Below are 12726 nucleotides of genomic sequence, written 5' to 3' on the forward strand. Positions count from 1 at the left end.
CAGAGGCAGTAACCTCTTTGACATCTGCCACAGCAACTTCTTTCAAGATACATCTCCAAAGGCTAGTGAAACAAAAGCAAAAATGAACTTTTGGGACTTCATCAAGATAAAAAGTCTGCACAGCAAAGGAAACAGTCAACAAAACAAAGAGGCAACCCACGGAATGGGAGAAGATATTTGCAAACGACACTACAGATAAAGGGCTGATATCCAAGATCTATAAAGAACTTCTCAAACTCAACACCCAAATAACAAATAATCAAGTCAAAAAATGGGCAGAAGACATGAAAAGACACTTCTCTGAAGAAGACATACAAATGGCTAACGGACACATGAAAAAACGTTCATCATCATTAGCTATCAGGGACATTCAATTCAAAACCACATTGAGATACCACCTTACACCAGTTAGAATGGCAAAAATGGACAGGAAAAGAAACAACAAATGGAGAGGTTGTGGAGAAAGGGGAACCCTCTTACACTGTTAGCGGGAATGCAAGTTGGTACAGCCACTTTGGAAAACAGTGTGGAGATGCCTCAAAAATTTAAAAATAGAGCTACCCTATGACCCAGCAATTGCACTCCTGGGTATTTACCCCAAAGACACAGACGTAGTGAAAAGAAGGGCCATATGCACCCCAATGTTCATAGCAGCAATGTCTGCAATAGCCAAACTGTGGAAAGAGCCGAGATGTCCTTCAACCGATGAATGGATAAAGATGTGGTCCATATATACAATGGAATATTACTCAGCCATCAGAAAGGATGAATACCCAACTTTTACATCCACATGGATGGGATTGGAGGAGATTACGCTAAGTGAAATAAGTCAAGTAGAGAAAGACAGTTATCATATGGTTTCACTTATTTGTGGAACATAAGGAATAGCATGGAGGACATTAGGAGAAGGAAGGGAAAAATGAAGGAAGGGAAATCGGAGGGAGAGATGAACCATGAGAGACTATGGACTCTGAGAAACAAACAGGGTTTTAGAGGGGAGGGGGGAGGGGGGAGGGGGGATTGGTTAGCCCGGTGATGGGTATTAAGGAGGGCACGTACTGCATGGAGCACTGGGTGTTACATGAAAACAATGGATCGTGGATCACCACATCAAAAACCAATGATATATTGTATGGTGACTAATATAACATAATAAAATTAAAAAAAAAATCCAGAGAAAACAGCATAATAGAATTTTCTGCTTTAATTTTTATGGGAGAGTTAATGTGTAAATTCACAAAGAGGATTTCTTTCTTTCTTTTTCTTTCTTTCTTCTTTTTCTTTTCTTTTTTCTTCTTTCTCTTTCTTTCTTTCTTTCTTTCTTTCTTTCCTCCCTCCCTCCCTCCCTCCCTTCCTTTCTTTCTTTCTTTCTTTCTTTCTTTTCCTTCTTTCACAAAAATGTAATTCCAGCATAGTAACATTCAGGGCATATTAGTTCCAGGTTACAATATAGTGATTCCACAACTCTATACATCACCCAGTGCTCATCATGAGAAGCGTACTCTTAATCCCCATCAACTGTTTCACCCATCCTCCTACCCACCTCCCCTCTGGTGACCATCAGTGTGTTCTCTAGAGTTAAGAGTCTGTTTTTTGGTCTCCTTTTTTCTTCGTTTGTTTCTTAAACTCCACATGAGTGAGATCATATAGTATTTGTCTTCATCTGACTGTTTCACTTAGCATTAAAGTCCCTAGATCCACCCATGTTGCAAAAGGATCTCTTTCAATGGAATCATTTATTTTCAGAAAATTTCTTATCACAGGGAAAAATGAGAAAAGAGACCTTAGCATCAGAGAGGGATTCTGAAAGAACATGACACTAAATATAGACCTCAGTATGACCTGTCTTATGTTCTAGAAGAGTGAAACCAATGATAATTTATGAGAGTCTCAAAGGAAAAAAAACAATGACCCCATTTGAAGATGAGCTTGCAGTAAACAATTACAAACTTCAGAAGAAGTGTTAACAAAGGGGACAATTAGAAACCCTTCCTCCGCCCTCTCCCCCAAAATCCCAGAAGGATTAGTATTCCAAGAGCTGAAGATCGCTGAACAATCTGTAACTATTAACTATTTCTGTTTAAGAGCAGTAGAGATGAAAGAAAGCATAAAATCAGGACATTGTAAGTAGGAAGACGTATTGCCTGAAAAAAAACATACAACTAACTAGGACTTCTAAAGATAAGAATTCAATTATTTAAATGAAAAACCAGTGCACAGGTTAAATAATGGACTAGCATTGGAAAGAGAATACATGAACTAGAAGACAGATCTGAGGAAACTGCAACAAAAGCAGCTCAGAGAGAAAAAAAAGATGAAAAATATATAAGAGGTTGTGAGAGCTGGCAGACAGAATGAGAAGATTCAAAATACATCTAACAGAGGTAAGTAGAGAATAGAGAGAAGCAACAGTTGGAGCTATAATAGTTGAGAATTTTCCAAAATCGATGAAAGACCAGAGCTCATCATCATCAAAGAGAATTTACTATCCACAGGCCCTTGAAGAAATAATTATTTGCTTCAATTAGAAAATGATTGAATCCAAAAGGAAGAAACGAGGTCTGAGAATTTCTTAAATATATGGTTAATCTAAATAACAAAGGCCATAAAAAATGGCCACCTTGGGAATAGTAGGTAGAACTAAAATATAAAACAGTAACAGAAGATGGAAAAGGATGATCAAAGTATTCTAAAGTCTTTATATTGTTTGGAAGAGGCTAGATATATCACTTTATATTAGACTTTGTTAAGTCAATACAGATATTGTTAAGTCACATATAAAATGAAATATAATTTCATATATAAATGAAATAAGATTCATCAATAAAATAAAACAATTGTGCAAGACTGTTGAATCACAGATCTGTACCTCTGAAACAAATAATACATTATATGTAAAAGAAGAAGAAGAAGAAGAAAGAAGAAAGAAGGAAGAAGGAAGAAGGAAGAAGGAAGAAGAAGAAGAAGAAGAAGATGATGATAGCAGGAGGGGAAGAATGAAGGGGGGGAAATCGGAGGGGGAGATGAATCATGAGAGATGATGGACTCTGAAAAACAAACTGAGGGTTCTAGAGGGGAGGAGGGTGGGAGGATGGGTTAGTCTGGTGATGGGTATTAAAGAGGGCATGTTCTGCATGGAGCACTGGGTGTTATACGCAAATAATGAATTGTGAAACACTACATCAAAATCTAATGATGTAATGTATGGTGATTAACATAACATAATAAAAAAAACAAAGTAAATAACTTCAAAATCAGCAAAGGATAAAGGGGAGAACAAAGAAAATGAAAGGAGGAAAAACTAAGCATGGTGGCTAGAAAACACAAATTAAGATGGTAGGAAGAAATTCACTCTATCAATAATGTTAATAAATGTAAATCGGTTAAATTCAGTAATTGAAGACATAGATTCTTGGAAGGGGCTGAACAAAAATCATACAATTATTCAGAATGGCGTTTTGAGATCCATATGTTTCAAGCTCACCTGGGTTCTTAATGCCATCCATTAACTGTGTTTCCTGAGTCACCTTTCGTTCCTATTTTAGCAATTGCAAACCTTCACTCTGCTCCCCAAGCTACCTACCTCACCACCACTCCTTTACTCCCAGCAGGTGAACATGACTCATGCTCTCCCCGTTTATATAAAGACCAACAGGAAGGAATCTCCTTCATTTCTGCCTCTCCTCTGATTCCTTTAAGTCTCTGTCTCCCTAGCTCAGTTGCCTACATGGATCCATGGACCATGGATCTCATTTCTAGACTCCTGTTTGCCCCCAGCCCCTATCACATTGGAGCTAGCTCTCCAACTTTCTATTTACTTTTTTAAAGATTTTATTTATTTAAGAGAGAGAGGGAGAGAGTGCACGAGGAGGGGGGAGGGGCAGGGCAGGCAGAGGGAGAAGCATACTCCCTGCTGAGCAGGGAGCCTGATGCGGGACTCCATCCCAGGACCCGGATATCATAACCTGAGCCAAAGACAGATGCTTAACTGACTGAGCCACCCAAGTGCCCCTCTCCATCTTTCTAAAGAGAAGCTCACCATCTGTGGACCTGAATGGCATTTCCCCTTTCTTATGTACCCCACCGTATTAACCATTTCTTCTTTTTTCTGTAAATTCACCTTCTCTTCTTGACTACTGCTCTTCTTTTATAATCCATGCATCCTCCCAACTCCTGGTGAGGATCTTGGTACGCTCAGTCTCTCCCATCTCAGGGGATCCATGTCCTTCTTAAGTTACAATCCTTTCTCTCTCTCCCATTTCACAGTTTGGCTTCTTTAAAGGGTTATTTATACTCACTTTCCCTTTCTCAGCTCCCATTTGCTCTCATTCTAATGTAGTCTGGCTTCTGCTTTCATGGAAATCATCCTCCCCAAGATCACTGATAACTCCTTTTAGCAAAGTTCAGTGGCCACATCTCAGCCATATCTCATTTGAGTCCTCAGCATCATTCAACACCACTGGCATGCCTTCTTGACATGTTTTCTCTCACAATCCCTTATTTTCCCTGCTTTTCCTCTCATCTCTCTGCTCTATTCCACAGTTTACATCTTCTGTATTTCTCTTAATACGTATTAGTCTTCTTCCATGCTCTACTCCCAGTCTCATCACTGTGCACACATCTCCCCAGTGACTTCATCCACTCCTGGTTTCAATGACCAACTACTTGTTGATGACTGTCAGCACTTTATCACCAGCCAAGATCAGATATCCAGAAACCCATGGGACAGATCTATGTGAATGGCCCAGAGGCACTCCAAACTCAACACAACACAAACTAAAATAATAATTTCTTCTCATCCCTAAATCCATTTCTGCTCCCATCTTTCAGCTATCGGCACCTTTACTTATCTGGGTGTTTATTCCCAGAACCTGAGACATTTCCTTGACCAAAACTTTTTTTAAGATTTTATTTATTTATTTGACAGAGGGGGAGAGAGAGAGAGAGAGAGCGAGCACAAGCAGGGGGAACAGTAGAGGCAGAGGGAGAAGCAGGCTTCCTGCTGAGCAGGGAGCCCAATGCGGAACTCGATCACAAGACCCCGGGATCATGACCTCAGCCCAAGGCAGACGCTTAACTGACTGAGCCACCCAGGTGCCCCTAAAACTTTTATCCATATATAACCATATGTGAGTTGGGTTCTGTCCACCCCCCCCATCTCTCTTGCCCAAGACAGTGGAACTTCTACATAATTATTGTACAAACTCTGCACCGTCCTATCTAGAGATATGGAGGCCACAGAGAACCAGCAGTAAAACCTTGTGGTCATGTAGTGGCCATGGAGACGATGCGAGGCTGGACATACCTGCTCTTAGTGTCTCTCCCTCCAACCTCAATTGTCTGTTATCCCAGAGTGGGCATGAACTGGTCTACCTGCCCCCATCATTACTTTTCATTTTCCCTGCCCTGTCCCTACCCGGAACAGAGGCTTTGATATTTGGAGAAGTCCCAATAATCTGACAAAGAGTGTATTCCCTCCAAGGTGTGCTGTTACAGTGCTGAGCGGTATCCTGCTCAGAACCAGGGTCTTAATTGTTCCTCTAATCCAGGAGCAGGGCTGGGAATGTTGTTAAGCCTGCATACACAACAGCCTGCCCACAAAGGGTGAGAGGCTCGGACACCCCCAAGTCCTGTCTTCCAGTCCCCCACAGGGGAAATAAAAGCCTTCCAAACATTGTGGGATAAAGGAAGGAAGCTACATACTGCATCATCTCCCAGGATGACAACCGTTTTTGAGAGCTGAGCTTCCTGAGAAGTCACTGAAATTCCCTCATGGCAATCGGACTTGTGAGATTTTTGCAGGCTGGTGGGTTTTCTCAGGGTGCAATCATGCTGAACCAGCCAATGCTCACAGCAGTGGGACTCCTTAACTTCGGGGCAACCGCACACGCTGGCTAAGGATGAAGTCTGAGCTACCATCCCCCGCGTGGAAGACGAGGCTGGGCACAGACTTAATGCTCATCAGACGTCTGTAGAGTTGAGTTGTCAAATGCACCTCCCAGAAGGCAGGAACTCCCTAACACAGGGTATGAGCTGGTTGACTCAGGAATCCCGCCTCGCTGGACTTTCTAGAAGGAATTCTGGAACATGGAAAAGGTACCTGGGAATTCTGACTTCGTGTTTTTTTGTTTTTGTTTTTTTTCCAAAAACTCAGGACTCAGGGGCTGGGAGGAGGGCCTTGCCGCCCAACCTTGGCTGACAGGGCAGTTTTACCTTCTTCTCAACTTCGGCGGCTGTCTGCTTGGTGGTCTCCAGGTTCTCCACTAAGGCCGTGTCCCCCAGGAAGTTCCCAGATGCTGAGGAGAGGCGAGATAGCAGGTTGTCTTCTAAGGTCTTCAGGGTGATTTTGAACCCATTCTGCTGCTTTGTGAGATCTGACTGCAAACGTCAAGTAAGGTGGAGTCAGATGTGGAAGCCCTGAGCATCCTGAATAAATAAATGCTACGGGGGTCAAGTTCCTTCCTTCAGACGGATGAAGCGGGAGACAGGATAGCATGAGAACAGACAAGCAGATGAACTGAATCCCAAATGCACCATTTATTAGTCATGTGACTTTGGGCTAATTTAGCTTCTGCTTCTTCTTCTTTTTTAAAATATTTGACAGAAAGAGAGAGAACACAAGCAGGGGGGAAGGCAGAGGGATAGGGAGCAGCAGAGTCCCCACTGAGCAAGGAGCCCAATGCGGGATTTGATCCCAGGACCCCGGAATCATGACCTGAGCTGAAGGCAGATGCTTCACTGACTGAGCCACCCAGGTGCCCCACCTTCCTGGTTTTAAATTAGCCCCCTGGCTTTTTAATATCACGATACTTTATTTTCTTGGAAAGTCTTGTCATTACCTCAAATGACATTGTTTGTCTACGCTATTTATTTTCTGTGTTCCTCCACTAGACTATAAGCTCCGTGAGGGCAGGAACATGGTCCCCCAGTCTGTGGTATTTTGTTATAGCAGCCTAAGTTGACTAAGACACTCTCCTCACATGGTGGTTACTTCTGGACTCATGTGTGGGCCCAAGCACGTTCATAAACCTGGGCCAGGCTCTGCTCTTGGTGACAAGAGTGTCTGGTCTCCCAGCTGTCTTCGGCCTCTCTGTTCTTGATCTTGCTCTAGTCTCTGTTTCCCAACTGGACATTCAGGCAGCTAAATGGTGATGGCCAACCCTCACCACCCCCCAAAGTCTAGCTAAGAGCCATGCTGCTCCGCTCCAGGAAAAGCAGCCCCCACACTTCACCCAGAACGGAGAGCAGGATCTAGTGGCCAAGCATTTTCATCCTCCCTTCCTTGGTGGATCCTCCATGTACCTTCAGCTGCTCCAGGTCCGGCCTCTCCATGCTGACCACAGCAGCCAGCAGCTGGTCTTCCAGGCCATCCCTGGTCACCGTGAAGTTGATCAGGGTGGCCTGAGCCTGCAGTTCGGGCTGGTAGTGAGGATTGGCTAGCTTGGTGTGAAGGATGAGCCGGAACCTGGGATTGTATTCACACTCTTTGTCTCCAATTTTAATGAATCTGGAACACAAAGGGTCATGTGAAGGTGGGGTGCCTTCCCATGAGAATCGGTTCAGGGACAGAATTCTAGATGTTTTTTTGTGAGATCATAGCAAGCAATATTGCCACATTCGGATTCCTCCCAAGCATGTCTAGATTGAACCCTGAGATCCTTGTTTGCCCCAATGTGGGGCATGGGGGTGGAGGGTGAGAGACTTTCTCACATGGCCACCATGTTTGATTTGACGTGCATGGCTGTTGGGAGAGCCATTCACACTGTAGTCCAAGTAGGTTGGTACATTATGAAACTTTCCCAGCAGATGGCAGTAAAGTGTTTGCAGAAAAGGACACCATCAGTTTGCACAAAGGTGCTTTACAGGCTCGCAAAAATAGGGCGTCCTTTTTTCCATGGCTGATGGAGAACTATGGGTGGAAATGGTTAATTCAGCAAATGAGCACATCCTAAGGACATGGAAAGGCAATTTATGGCCTGGGCAGTGGGTAAAGCAACCCTCCATGATAATGCTCTCTCTCCTATGTGCTTATTGTCCTTCATCCTCTCTCATCCTCTTCCTTCTGCCAGACACTTGCTAAGCCTTCATCACTTGCCAGCCCCCAAAGCAACAGGGGTTCATCAAAGGGCCAGAGCACTGAGTTCTCAGAACCCAGGAGTCTAGCTTGGATAAAATGCTCATGCTTACAAGGCAGCCTGCATTTTGACCACTTCCTTTCTAAAATTCCTCCAAAAGAGTGCACTGCTCCCATGTGGGAGGAAGTCAAGGAGGACGTGACTGATGGGAGCAAAGTTATTGCAGGAAACTTTCTCTACAAGTCAAGGGCAGCTAAGTATTCCCCTTGTGGAGGCGAGAAAGGTGTGCGTGCTGCAAGAAGCCCGTGACAGGCGTTGAGGAGAGGATGTTCAGGGAAGAGCAGATCTGCTCACGGTTCTGGGAGCCTGCTCCTCAGGAAAGATCAGCGACATGGCGGAGTCTTACCGTCCTTTCTTGATGACCTCTCTCCCAAGCAGGGGTCCCAGAACAGGATCAACGGACTCTTCTAGGTTTTCGATCAACACCACATCTCCAGCCTCCAGGGCACGCTCTAGGGTTTGGAGGTAGCTGGGGAGAGAGCTGGACAGTATGAGCCTTTGGCAAGGTACAGATGCACAGGAAGTGTAACAGGACAACTGGGGCCTCCATGGAAGACGTGGGGCACAGCTGCCTGGGCTGACCTCGGTGGGTCCGTTTTTCTCTATTTAAAAGGATATTTATTTGATCTTGTACAGTTTCAGAAATAAGGAAACATGACAAAATACAAAAAAGGATACAAAAATGAATGTGACCCTTTCATTGGTCATTCGTATTTTGGTGTTGAATGTGTATGTTTGGATATATTATATTTTCAAGTTGATTCCTTTTATTATATTTTATTTATAATTTAATTTATATTCGCATTTATATTTATTTACTATTGGATTCATACAGCACGTTTGTTTTATAATTTGGTTCTTCTACATAAAATATATCGGAAACATTTCCCCACATCATTAAATATTCTCCTGTAACAATTTTCTTTTTTTTTAAAGAATAAATTTTAATTTTATTATGTTATGTTAGTCACCATACAGTACATCATTAGTTTTTGATGTAGTGTTCCATGATTCATTGTTTGCATATAACACCCAGTGCTCCATTCAATACGTGCCCTCCTTAACACCATCACCAGGCTCACCCATCCCCCCACCCCTCTCTCCTCTGAAACCCTCAGTTTGTTTCCCATAGTCCACAGTCTCTAATGGTTCATCTCCCCTGAGCCAAATGACCTGAGCCAAAACCAAGAGTCGGAGGCTCAACCAACTGAGCCACCCGGCTGCCCCTAGAAAGGAATGTTTTGATCAAAGTGTGGGGAACAGGCTAGGATGAGATTATCTGGTCCATGACACAGATAAACATATACCCTGGTGGACCTTGGGATTCATTTCTCCTCTTATCCTTTCTAGAAGAAGGGATCCATTCTGGTAGTTTATATTTGCTTTAACTATTTTTGTAACATTGCGTGTTTGATTTAAACAATGCTGGCTGATCTGGACCTCTGGGCAGCCACGTTCGGGACGGATGACCACAGCAGTAAGCCTCACCTTGGCGGCTGTGTGTTGGAGAGGATAAACCTTGGGTTTCTAGCTGAGGACCATCTGCTTCAAACACTGCCTCCATCGGTTTAAAAAAATACTTAATAAATTAATTTACAATTGCGGTGAAATGTACATAACACACAACCTGCCATCTTCGCTGCTTCTAACTGTACAGCTCAGGGGCACCAAGCACATTCACACTGTTGTCACCACCATCCGTCTCCAGAAGTTTTCCATCTTGCAAAACTGAAACTCTGTACCCGTTAACTAATGACTCTCCATACCCGTCCTCTCAGCCCCCTGGGAACACCGTTCTGCTTTCTGTCTCTGTGGATTTGACAACTCTAGGAACCTCATATAAGTAGAACCATACAGTATTTGTCCTTTTGTGACTGGCTTATTTCACTCAGCACAATGTCGTCAGGGTTCATCCATGTTATAGCGTGTGTCAGAATTTCACTCTTATTTGAGGCTGAATAATATTTCATTGTATGGATACAACGCATTTTGTTCATCCATTCATCTGTCGATGGATACTTGGGTTGCTTCCACATTTTGAATATTGTGCATAATGCTGCTATGAACATTGCTTTTAAAATGGTATACTCTTGGGGCACTTGGGTGGCTCAGTTGGTTGAGCGCCTGACTCTTGGTTTCCGTTCAGGTCATGATCTCAGGGTCGTGGGATCAAGCCCCGCGTCGGGCTCCCTGCTCAGTGAGGAGTCAGCTTGTCCCCTCCCTCTGCTCCTCCCCCCGCTCAGGCTCTCTCTCTCGCTCTCAAAATAAATAAATAAAATCTTTAAAAAATTAATATGGTATACTCTTGTAGACATTAATTTGCTTCTGTGAACCTCTATTTCCCCAGAAATGGTACTAGTAACGCTAAACTTATCAGCTGTGTGGATTAAGGAAAGCATCTGAGATGAGGTCCCTAACACGAGGGCTGGCACATACCCAACCGCCTCATAAATGATCTCTGTCCCCCCCCTTTACCCCCACTGCCCCGTCCTATCCCGCTCATGTATCCTGATGGCACAGAACAAGAACTGAGAACTGAAACTACAAAGCTAGGTTCTAACACAGTTAATGAAGCCATGAGGTGGGAGGTGCGGAGGCCTGGGGCAGGTGCTGGATAGACATTCTCCGCATCATTCATGTCCCTTTGGGTAGTAAGTCCCCCATCGGGTACGTGCGAGGACATGGCAGGTACCAGGGCTTCTCGAAGGTTCACAACTGATTTGGGTGCTATGCATCCAATCGCAATGTCCCATCATTCCCCGGGAGAGACAATGTTTAGGTTTGTGCTATGGGGCTCTGCGCCGGAGGTGGGAACACTGGGCAGAGAAGTAGGCTCTAGGATGGGCTGAGACAGGCACAGTTTGGCTAAACGTGAGGGAGACTTTGTGAAACCCAGAATTGTGCCTGACCAGGGAAGACGTGTCCAAGGAGAGAAGGGAGGGGGATGCTGGACAGTGGAGACAGGACTCCTGATGGGTCGGGTGGCTCACGTACACTCTCACACACACACACACACACACACACACACACACACACTCACACACACACACTCGCGTACACGCACACACACAATTTCTCATGACAAAGAAAAGCAGAGACTTGGTACCCACGCATCTTTCATTGGGAGGTTTCCTAAAATGGGAAGAGAAACAGGAGAAACCTCGTGGAGGAAGCAGGAGGGTAGAAACAACCCACTGGGGCTTCATATCCCCTCATGACACTTTTTTGTCCCCTCTGCACAAACAACAAAAAGGGAGAAGCGATGTGTTTAGCCACCTACCCCTTCTGGCCGATCTGGGTGACCCGGAGGTTCTCGCCATATTTGTTCTTGATCCACTTGATGCCTTGTAGCTGTGGGTCAACCATGAGGGGCCAGCGCTCACAGCTGAGGAGGATGGTGGCATTCTCCGTGGACATGCGGTCCGCGGGGAGGCCCTGGTTCTGCCAGGCTGCCACGTAGGCATCATCCGTCAGCATCCTCAGGGGATCCAGGGTGGGGGTGACGGGGATGGGGACCTGATGAGGCAGAAGCAGGACACATGCTCAGAGCAGAAGTGGGCTTCCTCAGCTGGGGGGACAGGGGGGATGCCCAGGAGCTCCCGAAGTCGGCACAACTCCTTCAAAAGCACGATCAAAATCCCCCCCAGAAGAGTGCTCTTCTGGCTTCGTGATTATTTCCAGAAGCAGGTTTTCTTCAAGTCCTGAGAGCCTTTTTTTCTCTCGATCGAGGAATAACAGCAGAGATCCGGCCTCTGTGACCGTTTGTTCTTGGGTATACTCGCCTAAATTGAATTTCTACCATAGATTATGTGTGTATTATCAACAGTCTCCTCCCTGCCCTCACTCGTGTTAATAGGGTCCCTTTCCCCCTGTGTTCTGATTCCCGTGCACGCTTTCCGGAGCAGGTCCCAGGCCTGCTGGGCTTACCCCCTCTTGTGCCAGCCCACATCACACTTTCCGTCATGCACGGCACTCACCACCTGCTGACAGAGGCCCAGCTTGCAAAGAACCGGAGATGCTCCCCTTTCTCCCAGTCCAGAACACCCCCCACTTCCGGGGTCGCCTGCATGACCTCTCCCTGCAGACTCGCTTGTTGGTGCATGCTGGGAAGCCCACCAGCACACCTCCGGGCCTGAGGATGCCTCCCTGGGACCTGGTTCCCTCTGTGGTCCCCGTGTGTGCCCCAGATCCCTCCTTTTCTTTTTCTGTTGACCTTTCTCAGCTCGTTCGATTCTTCTACAGCTAATATTTTCCACTGGGGACACGCATACATTTTTTTTAATTGGGGTAAAATTCATGTCACTTAAATGAACCATTTTAGAGTGCATGATTCAATGGCATTTGGTCCTTCACAATGTTGTGCGACCATCAGCTCTATCTGATTCCAAAACAGTGTCCTCAGCCCTAAAAGAACCCCATACCCTTTGGCAGGCCCTCCTCATTCCCCTCTACCCCAGCTCCCAGCAACCACTAATCTACTTTCTATTTACCTCTTCTGGATAGTTCACATAAATGGAGTCATACAGCAGGTAACTTTCTGTGTCTGGCTGCTTTCTCTTAGTAAAATGTTTTCGAGGTTCACACACACACA

At 45.0% G+C, this 12726-nt stretch overlaps 1 protein-coding gene across 1 annotated transcript in view; it reads right to left on the reverse strand.

Annotated features, from left to right (window-relative positions):
- LOC102738374 (dynein axonemal heavy chain 9-like) overlaps positions 1 to 12726 on the reverse strand; it is a 241092-nt gene that overhangs the window by 72343 nt on the left and 156023 nt on the right. Inside the window, exons 25-28 of the mRNA XM_081806003.1 lie at positions 11416 to 11651; positions 8482 to 8604; positions 7303 to 7507; positions 6214 to 6378 (exon numbers count right to left, since the gene is read on the reverse strand). Of these exons, the coding sequence (XP_081662129.1) occupies positions 6214 to 6378; positions 7303 to 7507; positions 8482 to 8604; positions 11416 to 11651 (729 nt within the window). The remainder of the gene's footprint in view (positions 1 to 6213; positions 6379 to 7302; positions 7508 to 8481; positions 8605 to 11415; positions 11652 to 12726) is intronic.

This window comes from Leptonychotes weddellii, chromosome 15 (genome assembly GCF_054177405.1).
Source record: "Leptonychotes weddellii isolate Sample4059 chromosome 15, ASM5417740v2, whole genome shotgun sequence".
Taxonomy (NCBI): Eukaryota; Metazoa; Chordata; class Mammalia; order Carnivora; family Phocidae; genus Leptonychotes; species Leptonychotes weddellii.